Here is a 24826-nt window from a genome sequence, read left to right on the forward strand (position 1 = left end):
AAGAAATATTGCAAAAGATCTAATCTTTGAAAAGTATTGGAAACTCATTTCCTTCCGAATTTCATGAAGAAAAAATTTGGAAAAAAAAAATTTAAATAAGATAAAACGAACTAAAATGAACAACTTTAAAATAGGACAAAGTTCACTTTTAGCTCGCGGCCGAAACTATTTACAATCCAATAACCGCAAAAATATATAAAATTTGTATATTTTTTTTTGTATATAACGTACAGAAATGTGTATATATACAAAAAAAAAAAAAAAAATCGACTATTATTTTGAGAGCGGCTATACAATGTCATTTTTCCTTTAAAATATGGCTAGAACTTTGAAACCAAATTGATAAACTAAGAATTAGGGGAGTGAAAAAATGGCCTTTTTCCTAAGAACTATGTTATAACTTATACATGTCAATTCTACTTATCGCTTGGGGTTTTTTCATCCTGAATACATATGTAAATATTCTTTAGTTCCACTATAGATATGAATTACGGCATAAAAGAACCGTCTTCATATCAAATTAAGATAAACATAAACGTAAAAATTAATACTACCCACATATAGTTTTCAGAGTCGCATTTCCTCTTGAAATTTGCTTGCCAGCTCCTTGCTCTTTTTCTTTTTTCCCTAAAACTTTATATCTGAGAAATTACAATCTACAAGGCCATCTAAATAATGCTTATGCGTCGAGAAAATTATTATTTTGGGAACCATAGGAGTTTTCTTCGCAATTGAGTGTTTCTGTTTTCAGTGCCCTGACTTCTTTGTGTTTATGCCTCCTTTGAAAGTGTTAGTCCAGAGAAAAAGATATGGAAAGTATTATGCCCCAGGGCCAGGACCATTAAAGTGCTTCTACTGCTTCAAGAACTGCTCCTCATGCATTAACTGATTCCTTAAGGTCTGTAAAATGTTCTTTCATGTGTTATCCAAATTTGCTGAACTTTTAAAGTATCTCAAGTTTTCCATTAAAATTCTATTATCTGCACCTCATATATGCACCACAGCACTAGTCAATGCCAGAACTGAAATCCATGCCAATACAAAAGTTTCTAAAGAAGAGTCCACCAGCCTGGTTTTCTACTGGTCATTTCTCAACCATAATGGCAATCTTGTGCTACCTGCTGCTTCTTTTTTTATGAGGGTGACGTCTGGACCAGCTTGCATGCGCATCGACTAATTCCACCGTATACCTACAACCTCCCAGCAGCACAGGTATCGGAAAACTCTATCCACCAACACTTCGGCAGATGGGAAGAAATCAACAACAACCACGCCACAGTCCCAAACAAGTTGGGATCGGCTATATGAACCCTCACTTTATTTAAGCTCAAGAGATAGGAAGAAATCACCTAGTTTTCTTTTGTCTCCGCTGGGAGTTGAACCAAAGACCTCATAGTTCTTATGGAAAGAGAACGAATCCTTGATGTTGTTTGTAGTACAAACTCCCTGCTACTCCTTGAACAATTTATGGCAAGAATTGTGATGGGGCGTTTCTAACAACAACAACATACCCCGTATAATCGCACAAGTGGGGGTCTGGGGAGGGTAGTATGTACGCACCCTTACCCCTACCTTGTGCAGGTAGAGTGATAGGGTGTTTCTAAGTTACGCGCAATGACCTTCTCTTCATTCTGGAATGATGCTTGTGTAACCCCTTGTGAAAGGCTGAAAGCAATAAGAAATGTAAATTCTTGCCCAAATAAATGTATGGCATGCTTGCCCAAATCACACAATCTTATCTTTGATATGAAGATATGTATACTTCTTTACTTAATAAGTAAATATATAGGAGAGGTATTTTTATTTATGCATGGTGATCAAGTCCTCCAGCAGACTTCAGCACCAGTCAGTTCCAATTCAACATAGTACTGTTTTCTTACTTTCAAAACAAAATCAGATGTCCGAATACCTTCTTCCACTTCCCAACTCTTATTTTAATAATCAAAACATGTTATAACCAAGTTCTGATTTTACATAAACTCTTTACCTTTTCTTGATGAAACAGGGGTGTGACATGTGCATTTCTATGGATTCTTTAAATGCACTACAAAATTGACATAACAAATGAAAGCACCCTATTACAAATTTGTTTCATGTCCAATCCCTTTGTCAGGATTATGTGTGTGTGTGTGTGGGTGGGTGGGTTTTTTTTTTTGGGGGGGGGGGGGGGGGGCGGTCCAACAGGCCTCTTGACAAGTGCAAAGATCCTGCAATTCTTCTATCTGTTTTCCCTTGGCCAGTATTGATCTCCCCAGATTAAAATCTTTGTTTTCCGCAATTGATTAGTCTTACCATTTGATAACTGACACTGACTTTTCTTTTCAATAATTATTTGTTTATTTTTTGGCTTAGAGTTAAGCACCGAAAACAGATGTGTAATGGAGATAGCTGGTTATTTCTTTTACCAAGTTTATGTGAGAAGAGAAAAAAGCCAGCCAAGTCCTTTTATCATGTTTAACTAGTAATACAAAATTGTCAGCAGCCTCTTAGCCGTCATGTTAGTGTTACATGTATGCTGAAAAGGAAAAACAGAAAATGAGGGGGAAAAAATTGCAAAGGAACAACTATGACAACACTGGATAAAGACACTAACCATCACAGATTTCTAAACAGACTTGAAGATGGAAAATTAAGCACTAATGGTAATCTATTACCTGCACTATCAGCCGCTCTTCTCCAGCATATAACACTTAGTGTCCTGAAATTTGTTGTTTCTTATACGATCTTTGACAGTCAAACGAAGAGTTCCTCATTGTGAATGATGCGGTTGAGCATAGTATACCATCCCAGGAGGTTGCAAAGGACGGAAATTAGGAGGTAGAGCTTGTTGAGGTAATGGTACTTGTTGCTGTTGTGCTAAAGACTGCTGCTGCTGCACCATTGACAATTGTTGCTGTGTTAAAGGCACCATTGAAGTCATATACGATGGAGGTGCTGGAGGAGGTGGTACAGACGGCAAGGCGGGAATCCCATAACCGTAAGGGCTCACCATTCCTGCCGATGGCTGTAAATACTGCTGGGGTGTTGGATTGGGAAGTGAATGATATTGACCCTGAGAATTTGGCATTTGACTATGCACTGTGGGATGAGGAACCAACATTGACTGATAAGGCGGAGGATTAAGTGGCTGTGCTGGCATTAAAACATTTGAATCTGATAGAGACTTTTCTGGATGTGAAATAGAATTGTTGGTGGCTGGAAGCGATGAAGTTTTTGACAGCCCGGCAGTTTTTGCCGCCTCTGCAGCAAATGAAGAGAGGACAGATGACATGATATACTGAGAGGAGCTAGAAGCTGTAAGTTTGTCAGCTACCTCAGCTGCGATTGCTGCAGCTGTCTTCTTGTTCGTTTGTCCTGCTTTTGGAGAAGTGTCATTTGATTGAGATGTTATAGCCAAAGGCTTTGAGTCTGCCACATAATCTTCATCATCAAGATGCTTCCGCATGTTGCTGGCTTCCCCCGCCTGTGCTTCTGCCACCTGAAAATCCAATAGATAAAGTTACTCATAATCTCAGTGCTTTGACTAAGAAATCACGCCACTTAATCATTTAGAAAGCTAAATACACACTTGCCCTATTTCCAATTATTGGGAAGGCGCTCAAGAAGCAATACACCTCCCTTTCCCTCTCACCGCAATTACATATTGAAGTCTTTCTTCACTCCACTTCTCTTTTTCCACCATCCAACAATCCCCCCCCCCCCCCCCCCCAAAACAAACAAAAAAGGATAATGATAAAGCAAACAACTAACCACAGTGTAAGAAAAATAAATTGATAAGCTTAAAATTGAAAATGAGATAAAAACCTGTATCTGAGTCCGAACATTCTCTAGTTCAGATTCCTGACAAAATTAAGAAGCAATGAGTTGGACGATAAGTACAGCATGAAAATTTGTCAAGAACACTAAGACTAAACCAAATGGATTTATCACTTACCTGTTCATTTAGTGCTTCTTTTAACTGTGAAACAAGAGTCAATCTGTTTGCCTCAACAACTTTAAGTTTCTCAATACACTGTTTCAAAATATTTTCTTCCTCCTCCAGTTCTTTGGATAAGGTTTTCCTCTTTGGATCTTTTGCTGCACAAGAAAATATGACTCAATTCCCATAGATAATTTAAAAGTAACAACTTTTTGGGAAAAGGAAAAAGATTGTAAAGAGATGTCTAATCTATCACTCTGTTAAGGTCTCAGCCCCCTGTAACTTTATTCCTGTTTTTTATTCTCGGTGGTGTTTAGGCCAACTTGCGTGCAGCTCGACTTATCCACCAGGCAGCCTATACAGCCAGCAAGTACAGGTTTCTATGGTATCATGTCCACACAGCTGGGGCAGATGGATGCAGACCAAGTGTTGTCGTTGTAGTTCGAACATGGAATCTCCACATTACTCCCATACCTCAAACACGACATAATCTTAATCCTTTTTCTGGGGAAGTTATGAAAAAAAAATGATATTTTTACACTCAGATTGATATGACTATTTTTCTTTCAATTATTGCATTTCACTCCGCCAAATCATGGCCTTCAGTATATCTTCATCATCATTTTTTTCCATATTGATGTTTACAAAATTCAAAGTAGCAATGGCAACAGGTTATTATCAACATAATAGAGCAATTCAGTGCAGACATGTTAGCTTTGCAGTCCAATAGAGAACCAGATTATACCTTTTGTAAGGACCATCTCAACATCCTTTTCCATCTTTCTAACATGGTGGACAGCAGACTTGCATCTGTTCATTTCTTCGTCTTCAGTAGAATGTTCGCTGATTACCAAGTGAAATGCTGACACTATTTTTTCAGCTGTTCCTCCAACGGTCAATTTCTGGTTACAAAGCAATGGTAAGAACAAGATGTAATAGTAAAATAAGCAAGATACAGACGTTAAGCAATCAGTGGACATAAACAAAAGTGCCTTATGAGGAGCATGTCACCGTTTTTATGGACCGCGAGTCCCTTTTAACTATTCTGACAGAACGACTTCGCTTTCTTCCAAACTCTAATGGTGGTGGCAGCTGTTCTCCAAGCATTATATCCTTTAAGCTCTGCGTTCGAGATCCAAAAACTCTCCTTTCTTCCCAAATATTAACCTACAAACCATTTAAGTAAGACAATCAAACTACTATATCTCAATAAATTTCGAGCAACAAGTTGATCAGGTACTGAAAAAAAGAGCTAAAATAAGCTGCATATTTGCCTTTTGATTTGTGCCATGTTCGTTCACAAGTTAGGGTTATCGAGGCCAAAAGTTCAGAAGCAAAAGGGAAGGAAGCATACCAATCTGGAAACTACATTCTTTCCATGGTCATCTCCTTTTTCGACCATCTCCTTTAGTGCTGAAGGAAGAACCTTCCAAAACTCGGTAACAAACTCATTTCCTTTACGCTTGCTGTTTTGTAGGATGTCATTTGCCAGGTATAGTAGAGGGACTTTTTGAGCCACTTCGGAACTGTGGAACTGTTTACCCCATGTTGTAACAACTAGCTCTGCTTTATCTCGGTGGAAGATACACCAATGGGACAATGCTGCATAGAAAACCAAGATAAACGATGTTACTTAAAGGGAAACGAATATGAGTTTGGACGAAACAGAAAAGACAGAGAAAGGATAAGTACCAAATGGAGAAGCAATAGGATATTTCCAAGTATCACCCCATTTAATGGTTTAAAAAACTCACAGCCAATATGCAACTAATGTTTTCTTGATGCAAGGTAAATGACATCAGAAATCCCTTTTTGTTCAATTTTCTAGTCTAGCATTGCACATATTGACAGCAGAAGTGTTCAAATTGCAATTGAGAAGCTTGAAGTACTCCATATGCCAACCCTAAAAAGACACCTTATAACAATGGCATATACTCCCTCCGTTTCAATTTATGTGAACCTATTTCCTTTTTAGTCTATGCCAAAAAGAATGACCTCTTTCCTTATTTGGAAACAATTTATGCAATGATTTATAACCACACAACATATATGTGCCTCATTTTACACCACAAGTTCAAAAGTCTTCTCTCTTTTCTTAAACTCCGTGCCCAGTCAAATGGGTTCACATAAATTGAAACGGAGGGAGTATGTTTTATGATATAGGAATCATCCGTATGGACAGAATTACTACAAACTAGCTGCTTTCTTGTAAGTTAAGTAGGTCAGAAGACTCAACTTTCTACTTTAATCTACTTATGGACCTCTAGGAGAAATGCAATCTTATTCCCACCCAGATGGAGTGGTATGAATTTTTTTTCCTTTTTTTTTTTTGATTTTTTTATTTGTATTTTTTGTTGTTGTTATTTGTATTTTTTATAAAGGTAAGGTGAGAGTTGGTACAAAACGTCAACTAGTTACCGCTAAGAGTTAAGAAATACACCGAAAACCTCCCGAAGAGACGGAATGAGATAACTTAACCATACAAATGCCAAAATAATAAAGTACACATAAGGACTTGGAAGTATGTATACAGAGGATGCACCTAGATGACCAATTAAACTTCCAAAAGGAAGGTCTAAGGGTTATGACTTTATGAAAGAATTATAATGACCAAAAAAGGGACAGTCAATAAGGATAATCTCCACTCTCTTCTTTTCTTTTTTTTTTTTTGAATACGGTAGTGTCCGAGTCAACTTGCGCACACCTCAACAATTCTAAATTAATAGTCACTCATATGCTATGTAATCAAACGAAGATTCCCGAGAAGCAACACTTCGAAAGTATATCAACAAACGACAAACACAAGTTTCTCCATAGCAATACTTTGTTTAATGATCGGAATGTGGACCTTATTCAGAGAAAACACAAGTGAAAGCAAAAACTCAGCAAGATTGAAGCAATTGAAGCACACGCTGTCAGTTTAGTAAAACTACTCACTGACCTCAATGGACAATGGCAAATGCAAGGATGTATCTAAGCAGCGCTAGCACTACTTCTTTCCAGATCAGACGGCAAGATTTTTCCATCTTCACCCTTCTTCTTTTTTCTTTTTTTCCTAAAAATTATGTCCTCTATACTAAAATGGTTATTTATTTTACTTCTTGAGAGTTAAACTAAATAATATTTGACTAACATTTTAAAATATCTTTTCATCGTTTTGAAACTAAATATCGCAAATTGTAGTACTTTCCTTATCGTTTTAGGCATGCTTTTTATTTCTGAAAAAAAAAAGTCACCTAAATCCAATCTAACTCCAAAAACTGGCCAAGTTGACTCAATAAGAAAATAGGACAATCAATTTGGGAAAGGACTACCATTTCAACCTAGTTCAATGTACAGATACAAGTAAATACAGAAATCAACACCATAAGGTTACTAAATCAAAAAATATTAAATAGTAAAAGTTAGACCCCATCTATCGCCATTAAACCTTCCGAATGAACCTCTAAAAGAACTTATCAGATTCATTCAAGAGAAGTGGAGGTACAAGTTCTTACTCAATTTAGTCAATTCACAAGTACTCAATTTAGTCAATTCACAAGAAAAGAACTACCAAGATCTAAAAGGCACACCCGATATTGAGTTCCAACAATATCCATTAATGAGGTAAAGAATAGACAAGTTAAAAAATATAAAACAGAAATACATATAAAAAAGATAAAGAAGCATACTTTCAATGCACTGCTGAGTGCTGTTGAGCTTCGAAAGCTTGTCTGCAAGTATCTGCTCATTAAAAACACTATTCATCTTCCCTCTTCACCACTACAAAGTTCCAATTTTTAAGCTAAGAATTTGAACAAAGTTGCAATCTTTAAACCAAGAATTTAAACAAAGTTGCAATCATTAGCCAAGAAATCAAAATGGGTTATGATAAAACCATCCAATTGAGCAAATGCTGAGAAGAAACTGACAACAAATCTTGGTAAATTGCATTTAAAAAGTGAAGAAAACCCTAGAAACTACCCCAAAACCAATAAAATTTCCAAACTCTTTTCTAACGAAAGACAAATCAAGATTGGCAAATCACAAGATTAAGCAAAAAAAAAATGGTGTTTGAAGGGGGATAGCAAGGATTTTGAATTAGGCAAACCCCACAAAAAGGAAAGACTAAAGAAAACCCAAAGGAGGGTTTGTTTGGGGTAAGTGCAACAGAGTGAAAGAATGGAACGTAAGAAGAAAAGAGGGAGGGAAGAGAGTTACTCGCACAAGGGAGATTCTTATTTCTGCGCCTATTTTATTTTTATTTTATTTTTCATTTCTGGGTTTCATCAATCATATATTGTTCTACCTTTTTTTTAATTGAGAGTGCAGTAGAAAATATGGTTTCCTGTTATACCGTACTACTGCTAGGTTAACTGACTTACCGTTTATTTTTATTTTCATTTTTTTGATATTTGTTTTTTGGTTTTAAAGAATTTTCTTCTCTTTTTTTCTTTTTTGTTTAGCCGTGAGTAAGGTTTTAATGGTTTTTTAAAGATCAATCAAATTATCAAACCAAAACCTTGTCGAACTAAATATAAGGTTATTTAGTAAAATCATAGGGTACGATATAAATCTATAACCATATTGAATAATTTTGATAGAATTTTATACTTTTTAAAATAAATTGAGAAGATATCAAAAGAGATCCGATTAAATTTATATGTGTAAATATACGTTGTATATTAAACAGCAAGTCACTGAAGTGTGTTAATTTTCTTCTTTTTTTCCCCCACTTATATCACAATCTTTTGAGTCAAATACTATGTTCGTATTCTTTCAAAAAATCTGGTGATGTTAAATGTTTTTTTTTTTTTAGATTTTGTCTTTTGAACTGCAAAATTTCGGTTATAAGTAGTTGAGTTATTACTCTAAGATAGAAAAATATTGGTTCTTGGTAAAGAATGAGTATGGAGTGCATAGTCTGTATTCTTGCCTTTACTCGTAAATCAAAATCTTGGTTGAGCATTGCATATATACAAGTTCTTGTAGTGAAATTAGTACTCAACGAACATTTAGTACTCTTAATTTATTTATACTCTAGTAATACCGAAAATTAACTGAATCGTATCAATAACGACGAGAAACTGATATTTGTGACAATTTCAATAAGTCTACTTTAGGTTATACTGATTAAGTAACTAAAATAGTATGGTATAAATTTTTTAAACCCCTACCCCTAGCCGTGAGGGGAAAAAGTTATTGATATGTTTTATGAAAATCATCTCATATAGTTGGCACCTATAATTTATAAGATTACTTGAATTGATACAGGAGCTTTATAACGGTCACTTCTTTTCTTTTACAAAAAATAAATTCAATAAAAGCCCCTAGCTGCATATTTTTTTCAGATTGATAAGCCCCATAGCATATTCATTAGCATATTCGTACAGTAAGAGACTCTAATAATAGTTCAGTCCGCTAAAACCAAACTCACGTTGATTGTTTTACTGACTACCAATAGAAGTCATGTTTGATAACAAGTAGACAAATAGAGGCAATCAGATGCCTAGGTAGTGAATAGCAAAAAGAATCCTCGTCAACATCTGAGCAAAATTATATCAAAAGGACTGCACTCTAACAAAGTACACCCCAGAAACCAAGGTTCTGCTCTAAACTACAACAGTAATTATAATTCCAGAGATAACTCCGCACTCTAACAAAGTACACCCCAGAAACCAAGGTTCTGCTCTAAACTACAACAGTAATTATAATTCCAGAGATAACTCCGCAAGTTTCCCATTCGACGAGACAACAGATGCAAATATTCTAAGCTCGCAAGAACTGGGGATCTGATTCGGTGAAGAAACACAATGAGCTTTATAAGAATGTCCTTGCACGAAAAGCTATCACGGAGCCAAGGCAACACTTGCAAAAGACAACTGTCATCGAACTAGCTTCTCCAGCAACCAAACCAGAGCTTCCTACGTGCAAGACCTGCAGACCTGCAAAGATGCAATAATATGATACTCTCTTACCATTATCTTAGTGTAAGACTGATCCATGAGAAACCGAAGATGAGCTTAGGATAAATTATAGCCTAATTCTACTGCTTGATAATCTTCCCTTGTGCCTTCAATTTTTCTGCAACTTGTTCATCAGACAAAGGCAAATAGTAAATGCGAGGTGTTGCCTTTGTCTTTCTAAAGAGATCATCCAGAGTGACAATTGGAGGGTCGAGTTTCTCAGGAAGTGGAGGTGGTGGAAGTTTCTCCGGTTGAAGTTGCTTGTTCTGCATCTGTTGCCTTGGTGATGGTTGGGGCTGGGCAGAAGGTGGGGCCGCAGCCGGGATTGTGTTCACAGGAGTTGCATGAGTTGAAGGAGATTGAGGTGGTGCTTCAACCTTATCTTTCACTCCCTGGGGATCAACAAACTCAGCAACAAGTAGCTTTCCTCCATGTGGAGGCCATTGCAGATTGTATACAGCATTTCGAGTTTCTATAGCTTCTTCTACAGATGAAAACTGCACAAAATTCGACAGCAAGTTAAAATTCACCAAGACAAACATGTAGGAGGAAGAGAGAGAACCTAAAAAATAAAGTGCTTACAGAAACAAAGCAGTGGGTCTTAATAGCGTCCATCCAGAAATTTGTCACAGTACCCGTCTTGCTAAGTAGCTCTTGCACCGCTTTCAAGGTGAAAGGCCGCAGAAAATTCTCGATCAAGAGAGAATTAGTAGGCACTTTCGATGATGGAGGAACTGTTACAACCAACATAATAACATTATCCACCATATACATCCAGAATATACTCATTTCACCATCAATAAGTGGCAACTCACCCACACGTTCTTTTGGTGGTTCCTCCTTGGCCACTGAATCAGATCTAGAGAAACTGCGTCTGAAAGTGGGCTGGAAAAAATCCTTGGGGGTAGTTGAGGCCACAGCATCACCTTTCTTGTTCTCAGGAACTTTAAGATCTTCTGAATTCCATTTACGCTGCCTCTTTACAATATCATTGCTCCCAGCTGCTGTTCCTTGATCTACAGCATTACATAGAAGATAAGATTGGGGGCAGATCTAAGAAATTTTTAGAGCAATGATGTAAACAATAAGTGTCATTTATTTGATTCCCATAAAATAGCAAATGGCACTTAATCGGAACTGCATTGTCAGAAGACATTAGGAGGAATGAAATGTGAATACATGTGTGTTCCTTGAAAAAGGAGCAACTGGTATATGCATAAAGCCTACAGCGAATGTTTCTCCAATCTCTGTACTCATTCTTTACACTCTAAGTATCTGCTAATAGTCAGTAAAATTACAGCTAATAAGATTCTTGTGACACTTTAGCAACCAGAATCCAAAAAAAGAAAATAGTGAATACAGAGGTGTTCCTTGAAAAAGGAGCGACTGCAATATGCATAAAGCCTACAGGGAATGCTTCTCCAATCTCTGTACTCATTCTTTCCACTCTTAAGTATCCGCTAATAGCCAGTAAAATTAGAGCAAATAAGATTCTTGTGGCACTTTAGCAATCAGAATCCACAAAAAGAAAACTGTAAAGCCATAACAAAGTGGTAAAGCATAGCGAAACGAATTCTTGCAGAAAAATTACCATGAGGTTTTCTTTTCATAGACTGCACAATGGGACCATCGTCTACAACATTGGTATCTATATGGGCAACTGACCTAGCATCATCCACAGAAGCAACAGATCCTACCTCCCTACTTGTGTTCACTTCAATTTCTTTCTTTCCATCTATTTTTTTCACCGAGTCCAACTTAGAATCAGCTAATTTACCCTCTGAAACATCCTCCTCAGTGGAATCATCACCAGGACTCCGGTCTAATTGCAACTTCTCTGCAGAATCCCCATTGCCATCAGTCTTCATTAGATCAACATATTTATCGTTTTCGTTGCCTGGTTCTTCTACAGATACTTTCTTGTCATGTGGCTCTTCAACATCCATAGGTTGTGATTTTCCATCACCAGGGTCAACACTGCTTGATGATAGCTGCACACTATCAGGTTTAACATCTAATTCTATTTTGACATCATGAGCGATTACGTTATCCATCAGTTCTATTTTTTCATCAATTGAGACATCAGCGGAAACAGAATCAGATTTTACTTGAAACCCTAAAACAGGGCTGAGCTCAGATACCTGAGTTTCCAGATCGGATGAACTGACATTTGCCTCATCCACTGAAGAATTTGAAATGTGATTCTCCAGCTGCGCTTTTATATCCTCACTCTCATTCTGGATTTCATATTTTTGTGAGTCTTGTCCACTTAAAGCTGTGACAGACTCTACACTCACATCGACAGGATCACTGGTTTGCACAACACTAACTTCAGGATATTTATCATTTTCGTTGCCTGGTTCTTCTGTAGACATTTTCTTGTCATGTGGTTCCTCAACATCCATAGTATGCGATTTTGCATCATCAGGGACATCACTGCTCGAGAATAGCTTCACCATCTCAGGTTTAACATCTAATTCTAATTTGAAATCATTAGCTATTACATTATCCTTCAGTTCTGTTTTTCCATCAATTGAGACATCAGTGGAAACAAAATCAGAGTTTACTTGGAACCCTAAAACAGGGCTGATCTCAGATACCTGACTTTCCAGAATGGATGAACTGACATTTTCCTCCACTAGTAAAGAATTTGAAATGGGATTCTCCAGCTGCTCTTTTAAATCCCCACTCTCATTCTTGGTTTCATATTTTTGCGAGCCTTGTCCACTTAAAGCTGTAGCAGACACTACACTCACACTGACAGGTTCACTGGTTTGCACAACACTAACTTCAGCTATCTGGTCCTCTTTGGTCGGAGCACTGGTTTCCGCATCAGCAATTTGGGCTACCAGATCCTTTTCAACCATAGTAGAAATAGCACCACCAACCGGCTCCTCAATTGAGAAATTCCCTTCATCCAATTGCACTCTGTTTTCAGCTGCATCGATCTCGCTCATTTTCTCATCCGCTTTCTTATCTGTCGTATTATCAGCATCAAAATTATCATTAGGATTATCTGCATCAACGGACTCAGCCATTTCTTCGTCTGGCCCGGGCGTGGAATCACCACCATTCTCAGACTTAGAATGATCAGCATCCTGCTCTTGGAGGATTGCTTCAGCTAATCGCCTTACCAACTCTTGCTTCAACCCCTTTATGGGTAGCTTACGTCTCTTAAGCTCTTCTCTTAGCTCTGTAACCTTCAACTGATCAATTGGTCGATTATCAATAATGGGATACGGCGACGACATTCTGTTTCTTCCAGATATTAGGTTTATTCAAAAATGGTACCTGGTCAAACCATCAAGAAGTCAACGAGAAGGAAAACACATCCAAATGTAAATGTAAGAGCACTCAAAAAGTAGAACACATCAACATTTTGGAGTCTGAAACTAACAGATACTGTAATGATTAAGTAGGCTCATTAGACTGCAGAGACCATCTTACACTACAGCAACGTAAGGCCTAAGGTCTACTAAAAGAGAGAAATCAGCAGCAGAAAATAATGCAAACCTTAGCTCTAAAAGGATATACATAGGCCAATAACTTTTCTACCCCAGCTCATTTCTCACATACGACAAATGCAGAAAACAATGAAGCTTATTCGGAACGTGGCATGCTTAAGATAAAGAAGGAAGCAAGAGGATATATTAAGAGAAGGTCAAAAACCAACCACTCTCCAATATGAAAACAAAACGCCTTTATGACGAGAAAAGTAAACATAAAGCCTGCCCCCTCCTTAGAGAAACAGATTTATCAAGGATTCTAAAAATATCAGTTCCATGAAAGTTCTTTTTTAAACAAAAATGAATCAATCCTAAATTAGCTGAGGTCCGCTACTATGAATCCTCCATATATTATGAGAGTGAATATTACTTCTGCCTATAATACAACATGGGTAACACTGTTTTTTCACAAATACAATGTGGTGATACTCACAGGTAAATGTATCAACTAAGCATAATAATCCAATATAAAAGAGAGAAAATTACTTCTGCCACTGATATAAATTTTTTCAATAAATACAATGTGGTGATATCCCCGTGGAGTTTTGGAAGAGTGCGGGCAAGGCAGACTTGGAATGTCTCACTAGGTTATTTAATGCCATTTTTAGAACGAAGAAGATGCCTGAAGAGTGGAGGTGGAGCACGATAGTTCCTGTATACAAGAACAAGGGTGATATCCAAAATTGCAATAACTATCGGGGTATCAAGCTGCTTAGCCATACTATGAAAGTCTGGGAGAGTGGTAGAACTAAGGGTGAGGAGGAGTGTATCTATTTCCGAGAACCAGTTTGGATTTATGTCGGGGCGTTCGACTACGGAAGTCATCCACCTTGTTAGGACATTGATGGAGCAGTATAGGGAGAGAAAGAACTTGCATATGGTGTTTATCGACTTAAAAAAGGCGTACGATAAAGTTCCGAGGGAGATTTTGTGGAAATGTTTGGAGGCTAGAGGTGTACATGTTGCCTACGTTAGGTTGATCAAGGACATGTATGATGGAGCAAAGACCCGAGTGAGGACGGTGGGTGGGGACTCGGACCATTTTCTGGTTATGATGGGGTTGCATCAGGGGTCGGCACTCAACCCTTTTTTGTTTGCTCTGGTGATGGACGTACTGACGCGTCACATCCAAGGGGAGGTGTCGTGGTGCATGCTATTTGCAGATGATATTGTATTCATTGACAAGACGCGAGACGATGTGAACGCGCAATTAGAGGTATGGAGGCAGACCCTGGAATCTAAAGGTTTCAAGTTGAGCAAGACCAAGACAGAATACTTGGAGTGTAAGTTCAGTGGCGAGACTGAAGGAGGGGAAGGGGAGGTGAGGCTGGACTCGCAGGTCATCCCTAGGAGAGGGAGTTTTAAGTACCTTGGGTTTATTATTCAGGGGATGGGGAGATTGGTGAAGATGTCACACATCGTATTGGGGCGGGATGTATGAAATAGAGACTCGCTTCAGGTGTTTTGTGTGATAAGAAGATACCACCGAAACTTAAGGGTAAGTTCTACATAGTGGTGGTCAGACCAACGATGTTGTATGGGGCTAAGTGTTAGCCAGTCAAGATAGCTCATGTCCAGAAGAAGGTAGCAGATATGAGGATGTTGAGATGGATGTGCGGGCACACCAGGTTAGATAGGATCAGAAATGAGGTTATTCGCGACAAGGTGGGTGTGGCTCCTATTGAGGACAAGATTGAGGAAGCGCGACTTAGATTGTTTGGTCATGTGAAGAGGAGGAGCACAAACGCCCTGGCGAGGAGGTGTGAGAGGTTGACATTGGAGGGCCTACGGAGAGGTAGAGGTAGGCCAAAGAAGAGGTGGGGAGAGGTGATTCGGCAAGACATAGCACAACTTTAGCCGACCGAGGACATGACCCTTGATAGAAAGGTATGGAGGTCAAGGATTAGGGTAGTAGAGTAGGTAGTCTAGAGAGTTCATAATAGAAGTATTGGCACACAGTCTCGCTTTCTGTTGGTAGTAGGTTTTTATGTTGCCTAACCGTTGTTTTCTTTCATTGTTGATCACCTTACTGTCTTGTTATTTTTATTCTGCTTTTATATGGCTTTTTGGTATTGTTCCTTGTCTATATTTTCTTTAATGTGGTGCTTATGCTTTCCTGAGCTGAGGGTCTATTGGAAACAACCTCTCTATCCTCACAAGGTAGGGGCAGTGTTGTCAAAGGCGCGCTTAAGCCCTGAAGCGAGGCTCAAAATATATTGAGCGCTTCACCTCGCTTTGTGGACGCTTCAGTGTTGCATAAAGGTTCTAAGGCATGCTTTTCCTTGCCAATGAGTGTAATCCTGAAAAGGCGACACTAAATAATTGATATTTCACTTTATCGTAATCTTTTTTCAATTTCTTTGTCCATATATTTATTTTTCATGCTTACATATACATACTTTTACTTTTTCTCCAGTTGCGCCTTTTTTCATTAAATCCCACCCTTTATTTGCGCTTAAAGCCTCAACAGACCTTAGAGCTTTTTTGCGCTTTTCGCCTTTGATAACACCGGGTAGGGGTAAGGTCTGCGTACACACTACCCTCCCCATACCCCACGGTGTGGTATAATACTGGGTATGTTGTTGTTGTAAATACAATGTGGTGATACTTATAGGTAAATGCATCAATTAAACATAAATAAACCTTGCAAGGAAGCACAATTAAAAAAAAAATGAAATGGGAATTCATAGTCTACTGCTAAACAATTAAAAAAGAAAAAAAACTAACCTTGTAAATTAGGGCTCAGAGGCTTGTATCACTTTTATGAGTATCAAAACCCTAGTTACACCGTAAACACATAAAACCGAGCATCATCAGATTAGAAACATCGAAAATTCAGAAACAAAACAACAAATGAAGAAACTTTAAAAGAAAAACAAAATCAAAACAATTACTAAAAGGAATATTTGAAACCAAAAAGGGGCTACGGGAAACTTTTCTAAGGGCGGTGACGTCAATTCAATTTCCTGTTGAAACAGTGAGGATCTAAATTAGAGATTAGGTGTTTGGGATTGGAAATTGTTGATGAAAAGAAGTGATTTTTCTTGTTTAGGGTTATTGTTACGAGTGTACCGCGAAGAAGAACGGAGAGAAAGATTGCGTGTGACGACTGACGAGTGGACGGCAGAAGAAGATTGAGATCGACAGTCTATGATTCCTATATTACCCTTACTTTTTAACCAAAATTACTGCTAGATGGGCTTTTTCATCAATGGACTCGCCACTCTTAGGCCATTAATTTCTCTTGTTTCGTAAAAATTTCCTCCGGAAGCCACTTGGGATTTGGCATGCATCACAACTATGTCCAACTATTGACATAAAAAAATACTAAAATTTTAGTATTTGGCATATAGTAGCCTAAAGTTATTCTCTATCTTCTATTGATTCAACCATCATCCTAAAAATAAACTCCATTAAAATTATTTTCCTTAAAAATAGCAAAAAATATTTAAAATCTTCTCTCTCTTCTCTCATAACAATCATCATCCTATAAATTAGGTTCAATTTCCTTCGTTGGTATCCGAAAAAACTCCCAAATATTTTTTAATTATTTTTTTAGTTTTTTATTTGTATATCCAGATATATATAACACAATAATAATTATATTATTTATATATCACAATGTATAACATAATAATAATGTGTATATCAAAAAGAGTATATTAAAATTTTATTTTCCTTCTTTGTATAACACATTTAAGATTGAAAACTCAAGTTCAAGATGACTCCACGTGTGTATCTCCTATTGTATCCCATGTATATCGCTATGTACATCAGTGTTATCTCATGTATACCATGTGTATCTATGTATATCCATGAAACTTTGTATTATATATACGAGATACAATGTGATATACATGGGAGTCCATAAAAATATTGTGTTGTATACATGATATACAAAGTGATATACACTGACGTCCTTAAAAATCTGTGTGTGATATACACTGATGTACACGATACACAACGTGATATACACGTGTCGCAGTTGGATATTAGGTCTGATTTTTTTACCTGAAACCAATCTAAATCACTTCTAATCTTGCTCAATTTTTGTATATAGCTTTGTTTATGTATTTTTCAACCAATTTCAATCACACACACTCATTCAATCCAACCAAAAAAAGAAGAGAGAAGAAAAATAAAGTTGAAATGTATTTTTTCTCTCTTAGTTTTTACTTTTAATTTTCTCTAATGTGAGATCAACCTTACATTTTCATCCCACTGATTTTTTTTGCATAATTTGCAAGAATTTTTGCTAAACTATGAGATCGAAAGAGAAGAGATAGAAGAAGAAATACAAGGAAAGAAAAGGGGGCCGGGGAGGGGGAAAAGGGGAAGTAGTGAACAAGAAGAGAAGTAAGCAGCGAATGGGGGGAAGCAGACGGTTTGAGGCCAATTGTTTGAGAGAGAATATAAAAAAGAGTACTTTTTTTTAGGATTTAGCTATATAATGCCAATTGTTTGGGGCTATTTTTGCCAAACCTAATATAAGGCTAAAAAATTATCAATTCATGTTATGTGTTGTCACCTAGTGCCATTTTATCAAGCCAATATATATATATATATATATATATATATATATATATATATATATATATATATATATATATATATATATATGATAAGTGTATAAATTATGTATACCGACTAGAAAAAATAAATAATAAATCCAGTCCTCCATTTATGTTAAATCTTCTAAATGTGATCCCTTTAATGTATCCCTAGTTCTTATTAATTTTGTGCACATATGGCCATATTATGGATAAAATGGATCTCAAAAGACTTTCTTGTCCATCTCCCTTCGAAGTAAGTTTGGCCAAACCTAATTGTTACCTATCTTTGTGGAGTCACATTCGTTTATAATTTTTGTTCATCTAAATAGTGATCTTCGGCCTGTCAATAGATTCTCTGAGATAGAATTTTATTTTTTTTTACTATGTTAATTCGTTTAACGCAGTACCATGAATTTAGCTACAATAAAGTGAGAGAAGAACGTGAGAAAGACTAGGCATGTTGAATTTTGCTAGTCATAACATATGAAATGGAGCACTTTGCTTTTTCCTTCATCATCGTCTTTAGTTGTGCTGCCATGAGTATCACCTGAGTTGAATCAGCCGCAGAGCTGCTCATCTTCGATAAATTATCTCTGATACTGTTGATTTCATCATTGGACAAAGTTATGTATACTCTTTGGGATTAAGGTAGTAGTTAGCACTCTTAATTGTTGGTTTATTTTTTCAAAGATAATATTGTCACGGTGTCTGTTGGACTCGTCATATGAGATAAATTTAATTTCAGTCATGAAAAAAATATTGGACATATAGCAGTGGTATCTTCAGACACATGGGTCTGAAGTTGGATATTGTAAAACCCAATGGCGTAGCCAGAAATTCCGTCAAGGGTGTTCAAACTTTAAACAAGTCAATAATTATTTTTGCCAATGAATAGTGTACCAAATTTTAGATCTTAAGCAACATTTGGCCAAACAATTAAAAAAAAAAATAGAACTATAATTTTATAAATCAAAATTAAAATAATAAAAAGACAACATTAGAAACTTTACTAATAAAAGTAAGCATAAAACCAAAGGAAAGAGAGAGTTGAGAGGATTTGTAGTTTGTGGAGAGCTTTTGTTGATGAATTTTTGTAGAGTTTAACTTTTAAATTATAAAATTTATGTACGAAATAACTTATAGTTAAAAAAAATTCCTTATAAGATTAGTTGTTTAACAAGTTTTAAGATTTATTTTATTAGAAATTTTTTTAGATTGAACAAAAATCAAATAGACCACCCATGGTGGTCTCCGTTTAGTTTTGGCATATAAAATGGGCAGAACTTTGAACCCGTGAACAACATACCCTGAATCATTTGACTGCCTCACTCAACTATGTTAAGGGTGTTCAAAATGTATATATATATATATATATATATATATATATATATATATATATATATATATATATATAACCATATAAAGTAGTATTTAACTTATATAAAGAGTATACTTTTTCGGCGAATGGAGTACGCTTGACCACCCTGAGCATAGGGTGGCTATGCCACCGGTCAAGCTTAACTTTAGACCCAAACGTCTAAAATTCATAGTCAAATTTTGGAAGTTCATACTCAAATTTCTGAAGTTCAAATACCAAAATGTCTTAAGTTTACTTAAGTTCATACCAAAATATCCGAAGTTCAAATAACAAATTTCTAAGTTTATACAAAAAATCTGAAGTTCATACCTTAGACTATTAGATGCATATTTTTCCCATAATTTTTTGGTTTGAATAAAGTAGTGGTCATATACACTGACCATGGCCTTTGTGTGATCATGATAAATTAGTGAATCGGTTCAAAACATGACATAGCTTTTCCAATTGAAAAACGAAGAAGCTTTCTGCTCACACATTGCTTTTATAGTTAATATATGTAGGTTTCCTTCTCTTCGCTTGTACATTTTTTGTTTTATTTTATGTTGTTATGAATTGGTAATGTCAAAATTGTGCTCCCGTGGAGTTTCACTGTATGGATTTGTCGGAATTTATACCCACTTAAGGCCTAAGGGTATTTTAGTCTAAATGTTAATTACAACAACAATAACAATCCCATAAGTGAGTTTTGGGAAGGATAGAATGCACCCAGACCTTACCTATATCCCGAAAGGATAGATATGCTATTTACGAGAGACCCTCAACTCAAGACGACGAAAATAGACAATAAAATATGTGACAACAATAAAAATCAGAAAGATAATATAAGTATCGTAGGAAACAGAAAATGGATGAAAAAGTAATAACAACAATAAGTAATAGAGCCACCATACTATGAAAGGAAAAAAAAGTGCGGATACAAACTTAATTACACCACCAGAAACCCAAAGACAACACTCTAACAGGCTAGCCCCACCCCCAATACGAAGGAAGAAAAACGCTCGACTCCCTCCTAACCCTAAACCTAATGCTCGACCTCGACACCTTCCTATCTAGAGTCATGTCCTCGAAAATCTGAAGTCGCGTCATGTCCTGCCTGATCACCTCACCCAAATACTTCTTAGGCCTCCATCTACCTCTTCTCATACCCGTCAAAGCCAACTGCTCACACCTCCTAACCGAGGCATCTTGGCTTCTCCTCCGCACGTGCCCGAACCATCTAAGTCTCGCTTCCCGCATCTTGTCGTCTATGGGAGTCACGCCCACCTTCTCCCGAATATCTTCATTCCTAATCTTATCCAGTCTAGTGTGCCCACACATCCATCTCAGCATCCTTATCTCTGATACTTTCATCTTCTGGATATGAGAATTCTTGACTAGCCAACACCAAACCCCATATAACATGGCCGGTCTAACTACCGTTCGATAAAACTTGCCCTTAAGTTTCGGTGGCACCTTTTTGTCACACAAGACTCCAGACGTTAACCTTCATTTTATCCAACCCACCCCAATACGATGTGTGACATCCTCGTCAATCTCCTCATTCCCTGGATAAGTGACCCAAGATACTTGAAATTTCCCCTCTTCGAAATGACTTGTGAGTCAAGTTTGACGTCCAAATTTACTCCCCCTCGCGTCACTGAACTTGCACTCCAGATATTCTGTCTAAATATTAATTACTTATTAAAAATTGGTATAAGGTAAACAATTTTTAAGAACTGGGTGTAGGTTAAACAATGGTATTAATATTGGGTATCCGTGCACTTTTGCCTTTCGTAAAAATTTCATGGGAACCAATTCGCAATGCTGACAACGCTATTATTTTTAGTCAAATTACATATTTGCTCGATCGGCAAAAAATAATTACATTTGCTACTCAAATATACAACCAAAATATATAAAAAATATACATTAATTATATATATATATATATATATATATATATATATATATATATATATATATATTACTGATTATTATTTTTGGGAGCAACTATACTATGTAATTTTTTTATTATTTTTAACTGCAGCACAGGAGGAAGAAGAATATTTTAATTAATCTTAGCCTTTAAATATTTTAGTGGACATGTGGCTCCAGTCTAGCTTCCTATTGAAAAGTAATAAAGGATGTATTAATAGATTTTATACGAGTATTTGAATAGTGCCAGATACATAATCGATAGAAATATTTTAGATGTGATCTAGCAATAAATTTAGGCAACCTGATATTATAGAGATAAAATCTAAGTTGATGTTAAACTCTTTAATATTACGAACCATAAATATAACACTGTTGTCTTTAATATGGAGTTATTAATCTCCCAGAAATAGTAAAATAATTCAAGACTATACATCCTAGAATTCTAAAATGCATATTAATGCCTCCTCCATTTTAAGCACCTTTTTAATTAAATTTTCGCAAATCATTTTATAGCTTATAAAAGAATGAAATGAGTATTATACATCTTAATCAGAGCTTCAATTTCTGGCACTACGTTCCCACACCTTTTTCCTTTTGCTTTTAGATTATTTTGTAAGTTAATCGACAAATACCGAAGCTTATAAGTTTTCTAGCAATTGGTTAAGTGTTAAAACAACCAAAAAAAATCAAGATTCTTTAGGTATTTCAAATCAAATCACAAATAAGTTGGACGGATCGCGAATAAATTTTGATCAATTTATTTAGTTGTCTAATGCTATTTGCATGGAAATTCTTTACTGATTGCATAGACTACTCACTAAGTTAACATATTGGTTGGAGCAAGTGAAGTAAACAAAAGATCAACCATTACTTGGTTGTTTTTCCCAATTGAAAAAGAAGTGCTAAAGAAAACATCCAGAACATTATAGTACAATGAATACCAAATTAATTTGCTATGCTATGCATGGGTTCTTCTTGCTCTTCCCTACCCAGGCATCTGATTGCCTCTATTTGTCTCCTAGACTGTTTCACTGACTTGTAAAAGGAGACTGACTTTATATTTTGATAACAACCTTAAGTCTGATTTGGTGAACTGAACTATTATTAGAAGTGTGTTACTCTACTGTAAAAGTTATTATTTACAATCCCACCTGTCACGACCCAAATTTTCCTCCGTAGGATGTCGTGATGACACCTAGTTTCTAAGATTAGGTAAGCCTAACAAACATGTGAAATATAACTGAATTAACAAATACTCAAAAAAATTAATAAGGAAAACTCCACAGCTCAGCATATATAATTTTTCCCAAAACCTGGTGATATCGAGTCACAAGCTCTACAACGGTGTCGTAATCATCCCTATACAATTGTATCTAATAAAAGAAGGAAGATATAGAAATAGATAGAGGGTGACTCCGAGGCAGTGACGGATACATGTGGTAGCAAACGGGTTCAACTGAACCCGCTTCATCAAAAAATAATACTGTGTATATGTATAAATTAGGATTAAAGCTGCATAAATTTTGTATAAATATTTTATTTGAACACACTTGACAACTATTATTTTACGACTAAAGTTATGTACTTCTAAGATTGAACCCGTTTGCACAAAATTCTAGGTCTGCCATTGCTCCGAGGCCTGCCGACGCCGACAGGTGTACCTTGAAGTCTCCAAATACGAACTCAACTCACTGATGCCTGGACTGGAAGGAGGTACCTGGATCTGCACAAAATGTTGTGCAGAAGCGTAGTATGAGTACACCACAACGGTACCCAGGAAGTGCCAAGCATAACCTCGGTAGAGTAATGACGAGGTCAGGTCATGGCCCTACTGGAATAAATAAGAAACATGATGAATAATTTAACGGTAAAATAATAATGATAATAGAAATGAAACAAGTAAGGAATATGCCAAAATAACTACAATGAATCAAGGCAAATAATTCATCACTGAAGAAAATAAGAAATAGTAAGTCAAGGAAACAAAACAACCAAACACAAGTGACGTAATAGAGAAGTACCAACAAGAGTCACTACCGAGGTACCGCCTCGTAGTCTCAAATCACAAAAGTAATCCACAATCTTTCCTTATATAACTATGGGAGCCTTGCATTTAGTATTGAAAATTATTTTTCCGAAATAGCTTCCCGTATTTTAGCTCACCTTATCACACCGCGTGGCTTCTAGTAGTTCCCCTACTAGCCACGCGTATCAAGCCCACCTTATCTCACCGCATGCGTTTTAACCCCAAAATCGTATACTACCGCATGCATATCAATATCGCAATGTATCACAAATTGCACCTTAAGTGCCAATATCACAACTTGCCAAAGAAAGCAACAATAACAGTATTTTTACAATAAAGAGTTCATGGCTCAACCACAATATGCACAAGAGTCTCAACAATAACAACCGAAAGTGAATAACTCAACAGAATAGTATTTCACAACTTAACACTTTGCCTCAATGTGAATCACAACCTTTATAACTCAATACCAGTTTCATCAACGAGATATTCCAAGAATAACAACTTCAAGTAAAGAATTCACGGTTAAATAATGAATAAGGAATAGAGGAAACAACAACAACTTCAACTAAACATGTAGGGCAATTAACAAGTGGGAGATGAGACAAGTAAAGCATGTGAAGATAGCCTAGAAATGATGATTATAACATGTTAAGGTAACTCAATTAAGGCATAAAAGGAATCTACATAGCTAAAATCGATAAATTTCAATATTTAGCCCGTGCACACACTCGTCACCTTGCGTACACGACTTTCACACACCACAGTTATCACAAACAACACCAATCCTAAGGGAAATTCCCCTCCCCTAGGAAATTCCCCCCCTTACCTCAAAACACACTAACTCAATCCACTAGTAGGCCTTTCTTTCGTTTATCCAACTCCGAACGGCTCGAATCTACCAAAAAAACTTTATACCATAAATATAAATTATAGGAAACTATTTCGAATCATAAAGTTATGATCTTTGCAAAGAAATAAAAAGTCAACCCAAGCCTGTGTCTCGGAACCCGACCAAAATTACAAAATCCGAACACCATTTGATAACGAGTCCAACCATACAAGAATTACTCAAATTCGACCTCAAATCATCTTTCAAAACCCCAAAATTTAGTCTAGGAAGTTTTCACAATTCCCCCCCAAATTTTCAACTCAAATCACTAATTAGATGATAAAAATAATAATAGATTCATGAAATATATCTAATCCGATTTAGAATCACTTACCCCAACAATATTTTTGAAAAATCCTCGAAATATCACCTCACACCGAGCTCTCTAGGTCCAAATTATGAAAAATGAGATGAAACCCACGTTTTGAAACTTAAATTCTGCTGCCCACTCGCCTTCTATCGCGGACAAAGACTCGCGATCACATAGAGTAATTCTCCCCAGCTCGAATAAGTGCACTTCGCAATCACGTGAAATCTACCGTGAACACGATGAATAAGCTACCTCCCCTACGTGACCGCGTCCAAGGCCACGCGAACGTGTAGCACAAGCCTGCCTCAGCCCCTAGCCTCGCCTTCCTTATACGCAAACGCGATCTACCCAACGTGTTCGCGATGAACAAACTTAGCACA

At 36.6% G+C, this 24826-nt stretch overlaps 2 protein-coding genes across 5 annotated transcripts in view; both read right to left on the reverse strand.

Moving 5' to 3' along the window:
* Positions 1-344: 344 nt before the first annotated feature.
* LOC104098807 (uncharacterized) lies at positions 345-8195 on the reverse strand. Of its 3 annotated transcripts, none has more exons than XR_686835.4 (8): positions 7591-8195; positions 5274-5521; positions 4931-5086; positions 4665-4821; positions 3935-4077; positions 3805-3840; positions 2655-3478; positions 345-1665 (listed from the first exon to the last, which is right to left on the reverse strand). XR_686835.4 is itself a non-coding variant. In XM_009605634.4 (7 exons), the coding sequence occupies exons 1-7, from the start codon at positions 7664-7666 to the stop codon at positions 2750-2752; spliced, it is 1545 nt and encodes a 514-aa protein (XP_009603929.1). In that variant the 5' UTR covers positions 7667-8195; the 3' UTR covers positions 2419-2749. The 3 variants fall into 3 exon arrangements, 1 of the variants encoding a protein (XP_009603929.1); XR_686836.4 differs by lacking the exon at positions 345-1665 and adding an exon at positions 2419-2515; XM_009605634.4 differs by lacking the exon at positions 345-1665 and having other exon boundaries at positions 2419-3478.
* A 1125-nt stretch (positions 8196-9320) lies between these two features.
* LOC104098806 (uncharacterized) overlaps positions 9321-24826 on the reverse strand; it is a 52659-nt gene continuing 37153 nt past the window's right edge. The window contains exons 1-5 of one of the 2 annotated variants that reach the window (XM_009605627.2): positions 16098-16516; positions 11456-13155; positions 10680-10880; positions 10447-10598; positions 9321-10361 (exon numbers count right to left, since the gene is read on the reverse strand). In XM_009605627.2, coding sequence (XP_009603922.1) covers positions 9945-10361; positions 10447-10598; positions 10680-10880; positions 11456-13115 — 2430 coding nt within the window. In that variant the 5' untranslated portion in view covers positions 13116-13155; positions 16098-16516 and the 3' untranslated portion in view covers positions 9321-9944. Of the gene's footprint in view, positions 10362-10446; positions 10599-10679; positions 10881-11455; positions 13156-16097; positions 16517-24826 lie in introns of those variants that run through there. The other variant, XM_070175195.1, reaches the window with a different exon arrangement.

This window comes from Nicotiana tomentosiformis, chromosome 5, assembly GCF_000390325.3.
Source record: "Nicotiana tomentosiformis chromosome 5, ASM39032v3, whole genome shotgun sequence".
In the NCBI taxonomy this organism is placed as follows: domain Eukaryota; kingdom Viridiplantae; phylum Streptophyta; class Magnoliopsida; order Solanales; family Solanaceae; genus Nicotiana; species Nicotiana tomentosiformis.